The sequence below is a fragment of the Lolium rigidum genome, chromosome 1, assembly GCF_022539505.1.
Source record: "Lolium rigidum isolate FL_2022 chromosome 1, APGP_CSIRO_Lrig_0.1, whole genome shotgun sequence".
NCBI lineage: Eukaryota > Viridiplantae > Streptophyta > Magnoliopsida > Poales > Poaceae > Lolium > Lolium rigidum.
The window spans coordinates 359,450,938-359,466,174 of NC_061508.1; the positions used below are offsets into that span (position 1 = coordinate 359,450,938).

Sequence of the window (15,237 nt, forward strand, 5' to 3'; positions counted from 1 at the left end):
TTCCATCCCCTTCATAGCGGTTATCCATAACACGTTCAATAATTTTCATAGGTATTTTATATGGTATCACTTCCTCACCTGGCGCCTCATCCACTACCGTTGCAGTAGTAGTAGATTTCCCAAATAGAAATTGAAGAGAAGATCTCTCCATAATGACTTATAGCAGACAGTGCAGAAATAAAATCAGCACAAACAAGTAAAGGTTTTCCTTACCAATTCCACTTACCAATAGCGCTTCACTCCCCGGCAACGGCGCCAGAAAATAGTCTTGATGACCCACAAGTATAGGGGGTGTATCGTAGTATTTTCGATAAGTAAGAATCTCGATCCCAACGAGGAGCAGAAGGTGTTGACAAGCAGTTTCGATGAAGGATTACCTGTAAATGCTCACAGACAAGTATTCAGGGGGTTTTGATGTAACAGTTGAATAAAGTACGAGTAAGTAAAGTGCGAGAGTAACAATTGCAGCGAGTGGCCCAATCCTTTTTAGCACAAAGGACAAGCCGGGTTGTTTACTTATAATGACCAAACGTTCTCGAGGACACACGGGATTTTAGTCTAGTGCTTTCGCTACATACGGCTAAATAATCTTCATTGTTATGATAAGTGTTGTGTGGGTGAACCTATGCTAATGTACCGCCCTTCCTAGGACTAATACATACTTGTGATTATACCCCTTGCAAGCATCCGCAACTACAAGAAAGTAATTAAGAATAAATCTAACCACAGCCTTAAACTCGAGATCCCGCTTATCCCTCCCGCATCGATATACCAACGGGGGTTTAGGTTTCTGTCACTCCGGCAACCCCGCAATCGGCAAACGAGTACAAGATGCATTCCCCTAGGCCCATAAAGGTGAAGTGTCATGTAGTCGACGTTCACATGACACCACTAGAAGAATAACACCACAACTTAAATATCATAACATTGAATATTACTCAACCATAGTTCACTACTAACATTTAGACTTCACCCATGTCCTCAAGAACTAAACGAACTACTCACGAGACATCATATGGAACATGATCAGAGGTGATATGATGATGAATAACAATCTGAACATAAACCTTGGTTCAATGGTTTCACTCAATAGCATCAACAACAAGTAGAAATCGATACCGGGAGAGTTTCCCCTATCAAACAATCAAGATCAAACCCAAATTGCTACGGCGGTGACGGTGTCCAGCGGTGAAGACGGCGGTGATGATGGTGGAGATGATGATGATGGTGATGGAGATGATGTCCAACTCGATGACGGTGACGATGGCGTCGATTTCCCCCTCCCGGAGGGAATTTCCCCGGTGGATTCCTGCCCGCCGGAGAGCTCTTTCTCTCTCGGTGTTCTCCGCCCCGCGAGGCGGCCGTAACTCTTCGCGAGGTATCCTCTCGTGGCTTAGGTCTTCGGGACGAAGGGTTTCGCGAAGAAAAGGAGGCGAAAGGGGCCGTGGGGCCCCCACACCACAAGGTGGCGCGGCCGGGCCATGGGCCGTGCCGGCCCGTGGTCCGGCCCCACCTTGGGCCTTCTCGCCTCCTCCTTCCGGCTTCCTTCGTCATCTTGAAAAATAGGATTTTTGGTATAATTTCCTTCCACAGCTTGATCTTCCGAAATATTGCGTTCGACGGTGCTTTTTCCAGCAGAATCCTCGGCTCCGGTGCTTGATCCTCCAATAATGATGAAACATGCAAAATAGATGAAATAACATAAGTATTGTGTCCCAATATGAAATATATCAATGAATAACAGCAAATTATGATATAAAATAGTGATGCAAATTGGACGTATCACCCCTCCTCCCCCACCTGCCTATATTCCGCCGTCTTTCAACGACGGCCTATCTGGCTGCTCCTCCGCCGGCCTGTTTTCCGACGACGGCCTACTCCTCGTTGTTTGCGGCTCGGGTTGCCTCGACCACGCCCGTCAGGTGTTCGTCCATTTGCCTCGCCGGCCATGGACTTGGACAAAGAGAAGGAGCAGATGTTCATCGAGCTTATGCGAGAAGAGATGCCAGCCGCCGCCCAAGACGAGGAGCACATGCTGATCCTCGGTTGCTTATCAAGCCTGTACGCCGGAGTGGCAACTGGTCGACGTGGTGGGTCGACACCAGGTCGCCTGAAGTGCAAGCCGAGACAGCGAATGGAGGGCTACTGCATGTTGTACGCCGACTACTTCGCCGACAATCCATTGCACGGTGAGACAGTTTTCAGGCGTCGTTTCAGGATGAGCAGAAAGCTATTTCTGCAAGTTGTGTATGCCATCCGAGACTTCGACCCCTACTTCAGATGCAAAGCGGATTGCACTGGCTTGGTTGGATTTTCGTCACTGCAGAAGTGCACGAGTGGCTATGAGGATGCTGGCTTATGGAGCTCCCGGTGATGGTGCGGATGACTATCTTCGGATGGCGGAGTCCACCGCCCTTGATTGTTTCTACCGGTTCTGCAGGGCCGTCATAGCGAGTGTTCGGGGACTTTTACTTGAGATCACCCACTCGTCGAAGACACTCGAGAGGATCCTTGCAACAAATGAAGCTAGGGGTTTTCCAGGGATGCTTGGAAGCATTGATCGCATGCATTGGAAATGGAAGAACTGTCCGTTTGCGTGGCAGGGAATGTACAAGGGTCACAAAAACGGCTGCACCGTGATACTTGAATCGGTGGCTACCCATGATCTCTCGGATTTGGCACTCTTTCTTTGGTATGCCCGTATCCAACAATGACATCAACGTCCTAAACTGCTCCCCGATCTTTTCCAAGCTTGTTGAGGGTCATGCTCCCCCGGTGAACTATGTGATCAATGGTCGGCACTACAACAAAGGATACTACCTTGCAGACGTTATCTATCCAAAGTGGTCAACATTTGTGAAGACTATCTCCAAACCTAGCACCCCCAAACTTTGCGAGTTTGTCAAGAAACAAGAAGCTTGCCGAAAAGACGTCGAGCGTGCATTTGGTGTCCTCTAGCAGAGATTTGCTGTCGTCCGGTTTCCCGCTATGACTTGGTCCAAAGATCAGATGTGGGAGGTGATGAATTGTTGTGTGTGCTTACACAATATGATTATTGAAAATGAGCAAAAATATCCGGTTCCTCTGGCAGAGCAGCAAGCACCATATGAGAGAGAGGGTCCTCTTGCACAGCCTAATCACCAGGTGCCTCCATCATGGGCCGCCTTCATTGCTATGCGCCAGGAGATTCGAGACTCTACAATGCATCAACAGCTGCAAGATAATTTGGTGGAGCACATATGGACGCTCCGAGGCAACGCCAACGTCGACGCCAACTAGTCTGTCATAATTTGTTTCAATTCAACATTTGTTAAACATTGTACTAATTATCGCCGAATTTGTTTCAGCAATTTTCGGACTCTTGCTCGCCGAACTAGTTAAATTTTATGTCGAATTTGTTTGAAATATGTCAAATGGTCGAGGTTGGGGGTTTCCTGCCGGGGGGACGGCTGGAACTTCGGCGCTCCCCAGGCCAAATTTTCGTCCAATCCGGACGAAAATTTCGCCGGATTTGGGTGTGGGGAGCGCCAACGAGTGGGGATGCTCTAACCATACGTATGATCACTATTTCAGTCTACACAGGGCCTAGTATTGTGAACCGGCCCTCCCAGCTTTGGTTTAGAATTTTAATGGCCACTCCTCAATTCTTCTCAAGCTCCACGACCGTGTGTGACAGGTACTTGAGTTCACCAACTGGCGAGCATTATACACCAGTATAGTATAGACTCTCCGACCGAGATCGCGCACTTGAGTAATCTTTTTCTCCGATGAGCCTCCTCCCATTCGTTCGAATCGTATCACATCCGATTTGCTAAGGATAGGGCACAACTGGTGACGTTAGCCATACCGAGATTAACAACACCGAGAAGTGCTGCGCTGGGGACTGGGCAGCCGTATAGCTGTTCCAAATCTCAACCTTTGAGCTATGCCCATTGCGATGGAGTACGATAGATAAGATCGTTAGCAAGACGCGTGGAATCTCTGATTCTACAACAATGAAACAAGTCCACATTGCAACAGTTCCAGAAATTTTATTCGTCACAGAATCACACTTCACAACATCTATTACATGAAGAAGAAAACGAGCTGTTTGCTACCACAACTTATGTTTTCAGATTTATCCCCTCCATTCCATAATTCTTGTTGTGGTCTTAGTTTAAGTTTGAACTACAATCACGACAAGAATCATGGAACAAAGGGAGTACAAATCAAGCATAAGTTATCACACAGTGATCAATCAGTAGCATTACTACCACCTTCAACAGCGTCAGTGGCCTCTCTGGGCTTCTTCACTCGGAAATTAGGGCGAGTGTCTAGTGTTTTCCTGGCAACACAGAGGTTAGTTGGTATCCGGATCGTCGATAACGGTACCAGCATAGGGTCAGATTCGGGCGCCGGCCCTCTGAGACTCACAAGACAGAGTCCCCTGTTATCAGCTTGCCTTAAGACATTAGCTCGTCTCCATTTGTGACCGATTCTCACTTCAACAGGCACCCACGGTGGCTTTGCATAGAGGGCAGAAACCAACCTCCTAGGGGCATGGCCCATTTCAGAACCTACTTTCCTACCTGGAAAATGTTAAACCATAGTGGATTAATTTATAGTTATTTATGGATACACAACAAACTGGTCATATACCTTGTTTCTGAATATAAATGACAGGAACGACTGCAGAGTTTATTTTTTCATGTGCACAAGGGCAATACAAACATCCAATTTATCAGAAATGTGAAATGAATGTTAGTATGCAGAACCCTGGGATAGCTTGAGGAAAGCAATAGGCAGTTCCAGTAGTAGCACACTATAATTGAATTTCATCAAAGTTAACCCTCCCTTAATAATTAGTAGGCCAATTGCAAGTGTTTTTTTAATTTAACCTCCTACGTCATAAATAATGCCAGGGATTCAGCATTACATGACTTACCTAAGGTCATTTTCTCCATTTTCAGTATATATATGTTGTGTTACTAAATTTGGTCAAAGCTATTTTCCTAAAGGATTTCCGCATGACACAACTGTCCCTAGAATACGTTCATCTTGGTCACTTGGACCTCTTTACATGGGATCTGAGATGACAAAACAATGGTACTTGATAGCTCCCACAGTTATCACTTACGACAAACTATGTTAAAACTGTTCAAAAGAAGCAGCAAATGGATATTTATCCGACATGGGGTTTGCAGATAATTTAAAATCTACACATGGGGTACGCTGGTGAGCTCACCTACCAGCCTTCGAGGTGCAACCTCGGCAGGTGCCTCATTTCTACGGTCGCCCACACACACACTTTAACAACGTTTCAAATCAACATCGGGTTTCAGTGTCCTCTAGTGTATCAGAACATGAACTCTGCATTAACTCTTTTCTGCACCTGGAGGGACTGCATTCTGCGAGCCCATGGAAGATTACATCTTCCTATTCCGGGTGAGACCAGATGTGCTAGCATGCCCCCATAAACTCAGCATCCCACAAATAGGCAAATCCAAAGGATGCACTTTCCTTTCACAAAAAAGGAAGTGAAACTACCAATTGCTGTGCAACCTCAAAATCTGGTGGTTACAGGAATCTGGTGGTTACAGGGATTCTACCAGAAGGCCTAGACATTCCAGCCACAAAATCTGACCAATAAACGCGTCTCGAGACTAGATCGAGAACCAGAACGCGAACCCCGTTCGGTTTCTTGGGCTCAAGCGCGGAATCGAACGCGACACACAGGAGTCCCGGATCCATGGATGGGAGATGGAGGGGAGGCAGGGAGAGTGACGGTACCGAGCAGACGGCCGCGAGGATTCGCCGAGAGCCGTCGACGGCGCGAACCCCGGTGGCCGGTGCACTGCTCTGTCCGCCGGATGCGCTCTCGGTTGACTTGACTCGAACCACGGCGGCGGCGGGTGAGTCGTTTGATATTTCCGCGAAAGCGTTCACGCTCCTCGCTCTTTTCTATCCTTGGAGTTGGAGGCTCGGACCAAGTCCAAATCCAAACCGATCCTGACACGCGGGCCCCACCGGTTTTTGACAGCTGTAGAAACTCCGACCACGTGGCATTTCGGCTTCGCCAACGGAACGGGATTCCAATTTTTTTTATTTCTCCCGCTCAAACAACCGCGATCCATTCCCATTCCGTTCCTCCTCCGAAGCCGCTCCCAGCCCCAGCGCCATGGCCGCCGCCGCGGCGTCCTACTTCTCCGGCGCGGCGTTCATGCCGTCGCAGCGACCGGGGCCCGCCGCCGCCGCCGCGCACGACTACGCCGCGGCCACCCCTTCCCCCTCCAAGGTCCCTCCCGTGACCCTCCTCCTCCTCTCGCAGCACTAACCCTACCGCGCGCGAGCGCGCCGTCTCCGCACTCCCCCGGACGCTAACTCCGCCCTCTCCGTGTCCTCCGCAGCCGCGCGGCAACCCCCGCTACTCCGGCTGCGTCCCGGCCACGGTGCGCCACATCGCGCGCTCCCTCGCCGCCGCCGACGCCGGCGGCGACCCCGCCTTCTCCATCGACGGCGTCAAGACCAGCAACGTAAGACCTCTTCGCGCCTCGAAACATCTCTCGCCCCTTTTGTATCTGCCCCGGTTCGCCTAATTTCTGTGCTCGTCTGGAAATCCCCAAACCCGCGCGTGTGCGTAGGTTAGGGTTTTGGGGAAGGTCGAGGCCGTGGTGAGCGCGGAGACCGACGTGTCGTTCACGCTCGACGACGGCACTGGGAAGATCCCGCTCGTGCGGTGGTGAGCTGCGATTTCTCATCTCTCCATGTCTGAAGTCTGAACTAGATTCGGTGCTCATGTGATGCAGTCTGTCTGACGATTTCCTCGTATTGCAGGATCGCCGACGACGCAGATGCTCGCGACGCAGCTTACGTCAAGTATGTGATGTGCATTTGCTCTGATATGTGTTTAATTCTAGCTGTTTAGAAGTGCTGGAGATATTCTAGTGTGTTTATCTTCTGGCTTGTGTTTCTGAAGGGCTGGAGTGTACGTCAGGGTTCATGTGGACATCACGGGGTTTCAAACTAATCAGCAGGGGTTTGCTCGATCTATCCGGTAAGGGATCGGAATTCGTCTGCTACTGACCTGGGGGCGCTCGTTTATTTGCTCACACTGATACAGAATACTGTGCTCTGCCTGTCTTTGTTATTTTGTCCTCAACCAAAGTAATTGTGTTTTTGTTTTAAGATCATGGACTGTTTCAAATTTTATTTCTGGATAATACTTGAATGCTGTTCCTGCAGATGTTTTTGCGAATAATCTATTTTCTACTATTATTTTAGCTGAGGGTGTAGCCAGTGCCAATTAAGCAACCTTTGAGGTAAAATGTGAGAGATACTAGAGATGAAGGTTGTGTAGCCTGTGCTCCACGTTTCTATGTTTTATGGGACATCTTACTCTTTCTTAAAACTTGGCTTCAATATTTTTAACTCTCAGAATAGCAATATCTGTATCAAGTATGTTTGAACTAGCTGTGCTGTACATAGCTTCATGGATTAGATAGTTGGAAAGTATCATTGTTAAGTAACTAAATATTGATTGTTTGTGTATAATACTACGTAAATCTAATTCTACCTTTGTTGAACATTAGTCTTTGGTAGTCTTAATTTCAACAGTTGGCCCCGTTCATTTAACATGCTCATGGAATGTGATCTCGGTACTAAGGTTCACTTGTTGTGTCGTGTACTGAATGATGTCTAATATTACGAATGGTGTCCTTATTATGTATCCAGCAGTTTTTCCACTTGACATTCTCATGGAATTTGAATCCCAAGCACTAAAGTTCACTGGTCGTGTCCTGTACTGAATGATGCATACTATTATTAACGGCGTCATTATTACTTATCCAGCAGTTTCTTCCTCTGATATTCTTTCTGAAATCAAGGTGTACTGCAATCTGAACTAAGATCATATCACACAAGTTGGAAACCGAACTAGTCGCGACTCGATACTTGCTTTGCTGACTGTCCTGTAATTTCACTTTCTAGTTTTAAAACCCCATGAAGTAAACTGTTCTGTAGACAGCTCATGATTGTAGTTTTAGTTTACATAGTATATAAGGAAATTATATCTTGTTACCTGCTCTGGAAGATCTTATGCTTGCACTAGTTATTATTTACTGACAGTACTTACTTTTGTCTGACTCTAATTATCTTGAGCTTTATCTGTTTCCAGTCCAATTACCAATTTCAATGAAGTGGTGCTGCATTTCATCGAATGCATTCATGTGCACATCGAAAATACTCGGCCGAAGGTGCAGAGAGCAAATATCTCTATTTTATGACAGCACTCTACTTATAATTTCATAATGAGAGAAACCATTCATGATAATTTCCTTTCCATTTTAAAGATGCAAGAGACATTCCCTCCAGCAGTTCAAACAAATGCCTATACTCAGGTGCCTTATACTGGTGGAGTGACAGAACACCAAGTCCATTTCGCTCCTCAAGTAAACCAAGGGCAACTCCTGCCTGCAGCTCGAACAAATGCATCTACTTATGCTCCCTTTACTGGTGGTGTGAGAGAACATCAAGTTCATTTTGCCCCTCAAGTAAATCAAGGACAGTTCCACCCCACGGTTCAAACAAATAGATCTACATATGGGCCTTTTTCTGGTGGAGTGAGAGACCATCAAATTCATCAGTTTGCTCCTCAAGTAAACCAAGTATGGAATTTTATGATAACTTCTGTTTTATGATTTCCTTGATTAAAGAAAATAGTAAAAGTACAAGTCTCTTATTTTGTCAGTATATTTGATTTTTTCCATGTTGAACTGCTGATTATGATCTCTAGCTTCATGGAACTGATATAATAAATTACCTTGTTTCTTCTGTAATCTCTTTCCTTAGTGCCTTCAGTTTTATCCACCAGCCTATATCCCCACATGCCCTTGTCTGTAAGCCTATTAACTGATCTTGGGATCCTTTTTCCTTGGCACAGTCTTCAGCTTACTCAGGCACTGGTGGACAGCAGCATGACCTGCAAAGTAAGGTTTTGAAAGTTTTGCAAGCACCTGATATCATGTAAGTTTAATTTCTCGCTAGAAGTTGTAAAAGGATGAAGATCTTTATGAAACTTAGCTTCTGTTTTATGATTTCCTTAGTTAGGTGTATGTATGTTCAAATTTTCCACATCTTAATCCTGATAAAACATTACATGTTGATTCCAGCCTTTCCTTTCTCACATGCTCACATTGGCAATTTATTTTCTATTTAAGGTCCTGGTATTTGAAATTGACCTTTTCATGGTAATGTGGAATGATCCAGAAAAGCTGGTTTTCATTTCATTGCATCTTTAAGTCGGATGGGTTTAGTTGGATTGTAGTGCTGTGCTGCTTTTGCTTGAGTTTAAAAAAACTCGATTGTTCTGCTAAACCGATGCAAAGTTGTGCTACTAATGCTTCTATATATGGTCTAGTAACTCAAATGTTATTGATAACAGAGATATCGTGGAGTGGCTGTAAACTCCTAATCATACGTAGAAAAAACAATGAGTGCTTTACTGCATTTGGGTTTCTGTACAACCCAATCAATTTCATATTATCATATATTAATATTTATCATGTTCCTGTCAAAAAGTTTACCATGTACTGAGCTGCACAATATATCTACTTCTTGCATGATCCCTTTGTTTGAAGTGTTTGTATAAAATAATTCAAGGGAACGGTCGAGCTGTATCTCAAGTCCTATTCTTGGAAGCCATGGTCTTGTACTTCGTCAGGAATTTTGTGGCTTGGAGCATTTGGGCAAAGAATTCACCAATATCTTTTGGCAATGAAATTCACTAATTTTCCACTGCAGCATTGGGCACCCCTACTGCGATGTAGTATGCATCAAGTGTCTTGCCTAAAAAACATGAGCTCATGTTTCTTCAGTGGCTCTGCTATTTGATATGTTTGTTCATTTTTTAGTAACAAATAACTTGAAGCATTTTTCAACAACTAAGATGATGAAGTATGCAACTCTGCTAGTATCTCTTTAAGCACTTCTAGTACTTACTCTTGCCGTTTTTGCATTCTTTCTTCTGTTTTCTAATTGTTGCAAAGGGGGGGTTAAAGTTGCTTCATTTCTGTTGAATTGAAGAATACTTATTTTAGGAGATTTGGACTGACTATTGCTTTCCGCAGATCCCTTGAAAATGGCATACACATTGATGAATTGGCTGGAAGAACTGGAGCACCAAGAACAAATATCATGTACCACCTCTATCTTACTCTTTCTCCCCATAAGGCCATAACATGCAAGTTGCTGACACTGGTCTTTTACTGCAGGACGGTTATCAACTTACTCGCTGATTCAGGCTTTGTCTGTTGGACCATTGACGACTTTCATGTCAAGTGTGTGTGTAACGGTTGATCAATGCAGTAATCTTCGGCGATATTCTAGCAAATGTGATATTTAGTTTGGTAACGGATACTAAACCATGTTCATGGCACGCGATGTAAGTATGCACTAGTGCAAATGGTCAATGGTTGGCTCGGCCTTTCGTTTTTACAATTGGGTAGGTGATACCAGTACCACCTGTTTTACACTAGAAAGCTACAGGTGGGTTGATCTGCTTATTGCTGCATAGTTAGGTTACTGTTTGCTGGGGTATACAATGCTATCTTTTCATGTTTGCTTCTGCTTACCTTCATGTGTATATATATGTTTGTTTTATGTCACACTACTTTCTACTACCTCAGATCCGTTTTAATCGACGTGCAACTGCACTACTAATATGCTAGATTAGCCTTCCCTCTGCGTCGATCTTTTCAGACCGGAGGGAGTAGAGCGGGTCAATTTTCCGAGCTTATGGGATCTTATTCTTCTGTTCTCTTACTCTGCTGCTTTCTCTGGCATGGGTCATGTATTTACACTGTTGTTCTGTCTGGTGTGTTTGTAGTTGAACTTGCTTCTCAAATGTTATGTTTCTGTATTGTGCAATTCATCGCCCCACTGGAAATAAGAAACAGTAGGGACGAAAATGGGGGTTTGGTTTGACCATTCACACATCAATTTGTCAGGTCAACCACTTCTACTGGTTTTACTGATCAGGATCATGGGTGCCATGAATTGTCTTCTAGTTTAGCTTACCGTCTTTTAGGCTGTCTTCTCAAAAGAATTCTTGTCTGCTTTGAGCAATAATTGTGTAGGTTAGCTTCTTCAGTATGCTTACCTGAAGTGAGTTTCTCGAATGCTCTCTACTGATCATAAACGTACACGTGCTATCCAAAGGCTACCGTGCTAAGCATTTTTAATCCTATTATCTAACTAACACTAGTTTGTTAACATGGATTAGTGTCGCCGCCCTCTACAGGTTATCCTAAAACCTTGTGTATTATATTTGTTCAGAAGATGACATATACTAGTAGTCTTTGATAAATTGAATATAGATAATGCCTAGAGACAAGTCAAATTGCCTTTCAGTTACGCTCTGCTATGTCTGACTTTAGCTACCCCAGTGTCGGGTGACTTCGAGTCACTGATGTGTGGGCTGTCATATGTTGGGTCCACATGTTAGTGTCTCAAAATCACCCTAAAGTTAGCATTCCTTATCTATAATTTGTGTTGATAGATAAAGACAACTGGTTTTCAGTCAAGTGCCTGCACTAACAGTAAGGGTTCCTTATTACAATCTCCAGATGCATTTATGTAATCTGGCATTGTCAAACTGCACTTTGGGAAAGAAGAGTTGTACATCTGATCCTTTAAACGAAACAATTCTCTTGGCACGGAACGCTTAGCCTAACAACTCCGCATTCTTTTGCTCGTGTCAAACGTTTGCTGGTGGAAGTGAACCATCGTCAGTTATTGTCATGCATTTAGCTTTGAACATCGGTTACACTTTGCATGATGTGATGGTTTTGCAAACTATTCTTTATAGTAAGATTGTTGCAAGAAAGAGATGTCTAGATTATTTTTGCTTGTCAATGCAATAGTGCTGATGTCTTCGCTATGACGGCTATTTTTTTCCTGTCAGTCGTTTGAATATTTGTGTTTCTAGTCATTACAAAAAGTTATGTTCGTTGTTTTTGTGTGCAATTGCATATTCAGATTGCTACCGTAGCCTTTCATTAGCCCATGTTAGGTTTGACTCTGCATCTATATATATGTACTGAACCTGTCTCACTCGTCGTTTCTTGGAGCGAAGCCCTTGTTTGTTTACCCGAGCAGTCAGATTAGGTCAGACTCTACACGCATGGATCAGGATTGGCCATGTGTCTTAGGTTTCGGGTCACCTAAAACTCTAAAAGGCCACTAAATAAGGATAGTTTTGGTGATATTGTTCCCCTTGAGACACGTCGAAGTGTTCAATACCTGTTACACCTTTCTGCACGATTCTTTTCTTGATGCCACAGGTGTAGAAGCCACAGCGTGGCTACTTCAGAGTTGAGCCCAAATGGTTTTGGCAGAGCAGCAAAGCAAGCACCGAAAGGTGTCGAGTCTGGGCGCCACTGTTCCGGAACAAATTCTACTGCTGTACCAGCAGTACGTATTAGGCTTGAGGAGCACGCACGGAGCGGTGTCCACAACCACAAGGCAACGCGACCGTACTCCACTTTAGGCTTTTCGGGGGCGAAATCTCTCTTTACATAACCTGTTGCTTTCAGTTTTAAAAATTAAGATCAACTTGCTTGTCAACCAACCTTCCCTTTTGAAACATGTTAAACAACTCCGAGACCCTTGAAAAAAGATGAACACCTTGCTCCTCGCCTTTCCTGAGGAGCACGCTGCTTCAGACCGGGAGCTAGCACGTCGCACTGGCAGACAACTCGGGCAAAGACGGGGTCCCAAGGTCGAGCCGTACCAGGGCCACAGCGCAGCTCAACCTGTCCCGAACTGCCGTGCCACGGCGTGTCGTTGACACGAATGCACAACCAAATTAATCGAAACCTCGATACACCTGGCAATGAACCCAACTGCCTGGTCGCCGTATAGCGACTGTAATATAATCCAGCCGGAGCAGCCAAAGTACGTTCTTGGTAAGGTAGGGCAGGTCGGTCGGTCTCTGCCCCCGACAGAAATCTCAGTTATGTTTCGTGTGCACGCAAGTATTCTTTTGTGTTCATGTCATGATCCATGGGACGGGAGTCGGTGTCGCACACTATCATACTGGCTTTCCATTGATAACCTTGTACAGTATTTACAATCTATAGCAAACAAAGAGGAAGGAAGCTGTATTTACAAGCGGGGCCTGGTGGAGCAGGTAATAGCAAAATTTCCATGAAGCGTCACGGTCATCTGATGTATTCTTGGACGCTAATTAAGTGCTCGTCTGATGAGGAGGCTGAAGACGGCGATGGCGTGCAGAATTCGTCGTCGCTGTCGTCGTCATCGTCGTTGAGGTCGTCGAAGGCCCATGGCTCCTCCCCCTCCTCGTCGCCGGCCGCCGCCTCGGGCATCGCCCACCGGTCTTGCGGGATCTCCACGCCTTCCAGCAGCTCCAGCACCTGTAGACGCAGGGTACCACTGTCAGCTTGTTCATCACGTTGCCAGCGTCGTTGGACGCAAATTAAGCAAGGGCAGAGCACGCGGCAGTTTGTTTACTGCGTCGAGACATGTGCTAGCTAATGGCACCTGCCATGCTATGAGCCTATGACCGTTTCTCTAGAGACCCTAACAATTGTGATCAAGATCAGTCCATCTAGTCAGCCTACTTGGGAAAAGGACAGGCGTCGTCTCGAGGAAGATGATGCATGCGACCTGCAAGGTGCAACGTTTGGCGTACCTCGGTCATGGACGGCCTCCACGTCGCCGACGGCCTGATGCAGAGCGACGCCACGAACGCGAGTCGCCGCGCCTGGTCGGCGTCGTATCCGCCGCCGCCGGCGGTGATCCTCGGGTCCACCAGCGCCTCCGTCTTGCCTTCGTTCAGTAGAGGCCGAGCCTGCATCACATTTCACAAATGAATTACAGAGTGACAAAACTGAGCTACGGATATGGTTGAGCGAACCAATGCACTCGCGCGCGTACCCAGCTGAGGAGGCTCCTGTGCGTGCCGTCGACGGGCTTCCTCCCGGCCATGACCTCCAGCAGGAAGACCCCGAATGCGAAGACGTCCGTCTTCTCGTCGACGATGCCGTGCGTGTAGTACTCGGGCGCCAGGCAGCCGAAGGTGCCCTCTATGGGCGCGATCGCCCGGTGCGTCCACTCCGTCGGCAGCCACTTGGCCAGCCCAAAATCAGATATCTGTCATCACCCATGAAAACACCAGCTGGTTTCAGGGTTCTGTGCATGAATTTCTCTGCCGCAACAACAGAGGGCGATGGAGACGTGGCAGCTGACCTGGGGCTGGAGGTCGTCGGTGAGCAGCACGTTGGAGGCCTTGATGTCCCGGTGGATGATCCGGCGCCGGCACCCCTTGTGCAGGTACGCCAGCCCCCTCGCCGTGCCCACCGCCACCCCGTACCTCGCCCCCCACCCCATCGCCACCTCACCCTCCCCACCATGGAGGCTGGCGGAGACGGAGCCGCGGGCGGAGAACGCGAAGACGAGGTAGAGGTCGCGGTCGACGCAGCACCCGAGCAGCGGGCACACGTTGGGGTGCCTGGCGTGCCCCACCGTGCCCAGCTCCGCGAGGAAGTCCCGCTCCCGCCGCTCGCACGCCGCCGCGCCCAGCAGCCGCTTCACCGCCACGGCCCGCCCGTCCGCCAGCGCGCCGCGGTACACCTCCGACGACCCGCCCCGGCCCACCAGGTTGCCCGCGCGGAAGCCGTCCGTCGCGCGGTGGATCTCGTCGTAGGAGAAGCACTCCCACGATGGCTTTCCCGGCGACGGCGGTGAGTCCGAAGGAGGTTCCTTGGCGTCCGGTAAGTTGGTGGGCTTGTGGGGGGCCACGCGGTGGCTGAGGGAGAGGAGCAGCTTCTTGAAGCTGCGGCTGGTGCGCAGGTACTGAGGCTTCTTCATCGGTCGATCGATCACTCCGTCTCCTAGTCTTGGCCGACCGGTCGCCGGAGCAATGCCGTTACACCACGCTGCTGCTTGAGTGCTTGTGCTACTGCTAGGTGGTTGGCTTGGCTGCTTCGAGGAGTGAGCTGAGGCTGATCGATCGGAGAAGAGGAAGGGGAAGAGGGAGACGAAGTGGCGAGGGTGGTTTGGCGTACGATCGAGCTAGGGGGCGGATCGGGCATTGAAGGGTTGAAACCGAAGGGTGCTAACGCGGATCGAGGGGTGGGCATGCATATGAACGCGACCGGGCGTTTTTGTTCTTGCGCGCCCGTCCTGGGGCGTGGAGCCGTGGGTGCACGAAGCAGCAGCAGAGCATCCAACTCCACTAGA

The 15,237-nt window shown here is 47.5% G+C and overlaps 2 protein-coding genes across 2 annotated transcripts; one reads left to right on the forward strand and one right to left on the reverse strand.

Moving 5' to 3' along the window:
- Positions 1–6,199: 6,199 nt before the first annotated feature.
- Positions 6,200–11,116, forward strand: LOC124684712 (replication protein A 32 kDa subunit C-like). The gene is made up of 9 exons (XM_047218973.1): positions 6,200–6,274; positions 6,387–6,512; positions 6,621–6,718; positions 6,956–7,033; positions 8,153–8,231; positions 8,328–8,597; positions 8,918–9,000; positions 10,248–10,317; positions 11,063–11,116. The coding sequence occupies exons 1-9, from the start codon at positions 6,200–6,202 to the stop codon at positions 11,114–11,116; spliced, it is 933 nt and encodes a 310-aa protein (XP_047074929.1).
- Positions 11,117–13,196: 2,080 nt separating this feature from the next.
- LOC124665875 (probable receptor-like serine/threonine-protein kinase At5g57670) lies at positions 13,197–14,865 on the reverse strand. The gene is made up of 4 exons (XM_047203239.1): positions 14,245–14,865; positions 13,933–14,148; positions 13,688–13,846; positions 13,197–13,409 (listed from the first exon to the last, which is right to left on the reverse strand). Exons 1-4 carry the CDS (start codon positions 14,863–14,865, stop codon positions 13,197–13,199), a joined length of 1,209 nt encoding a protein of 402 aa, XP_047059195.1.
- Positions 14,866–15,237: the final 372 nt, after the last annotated feature.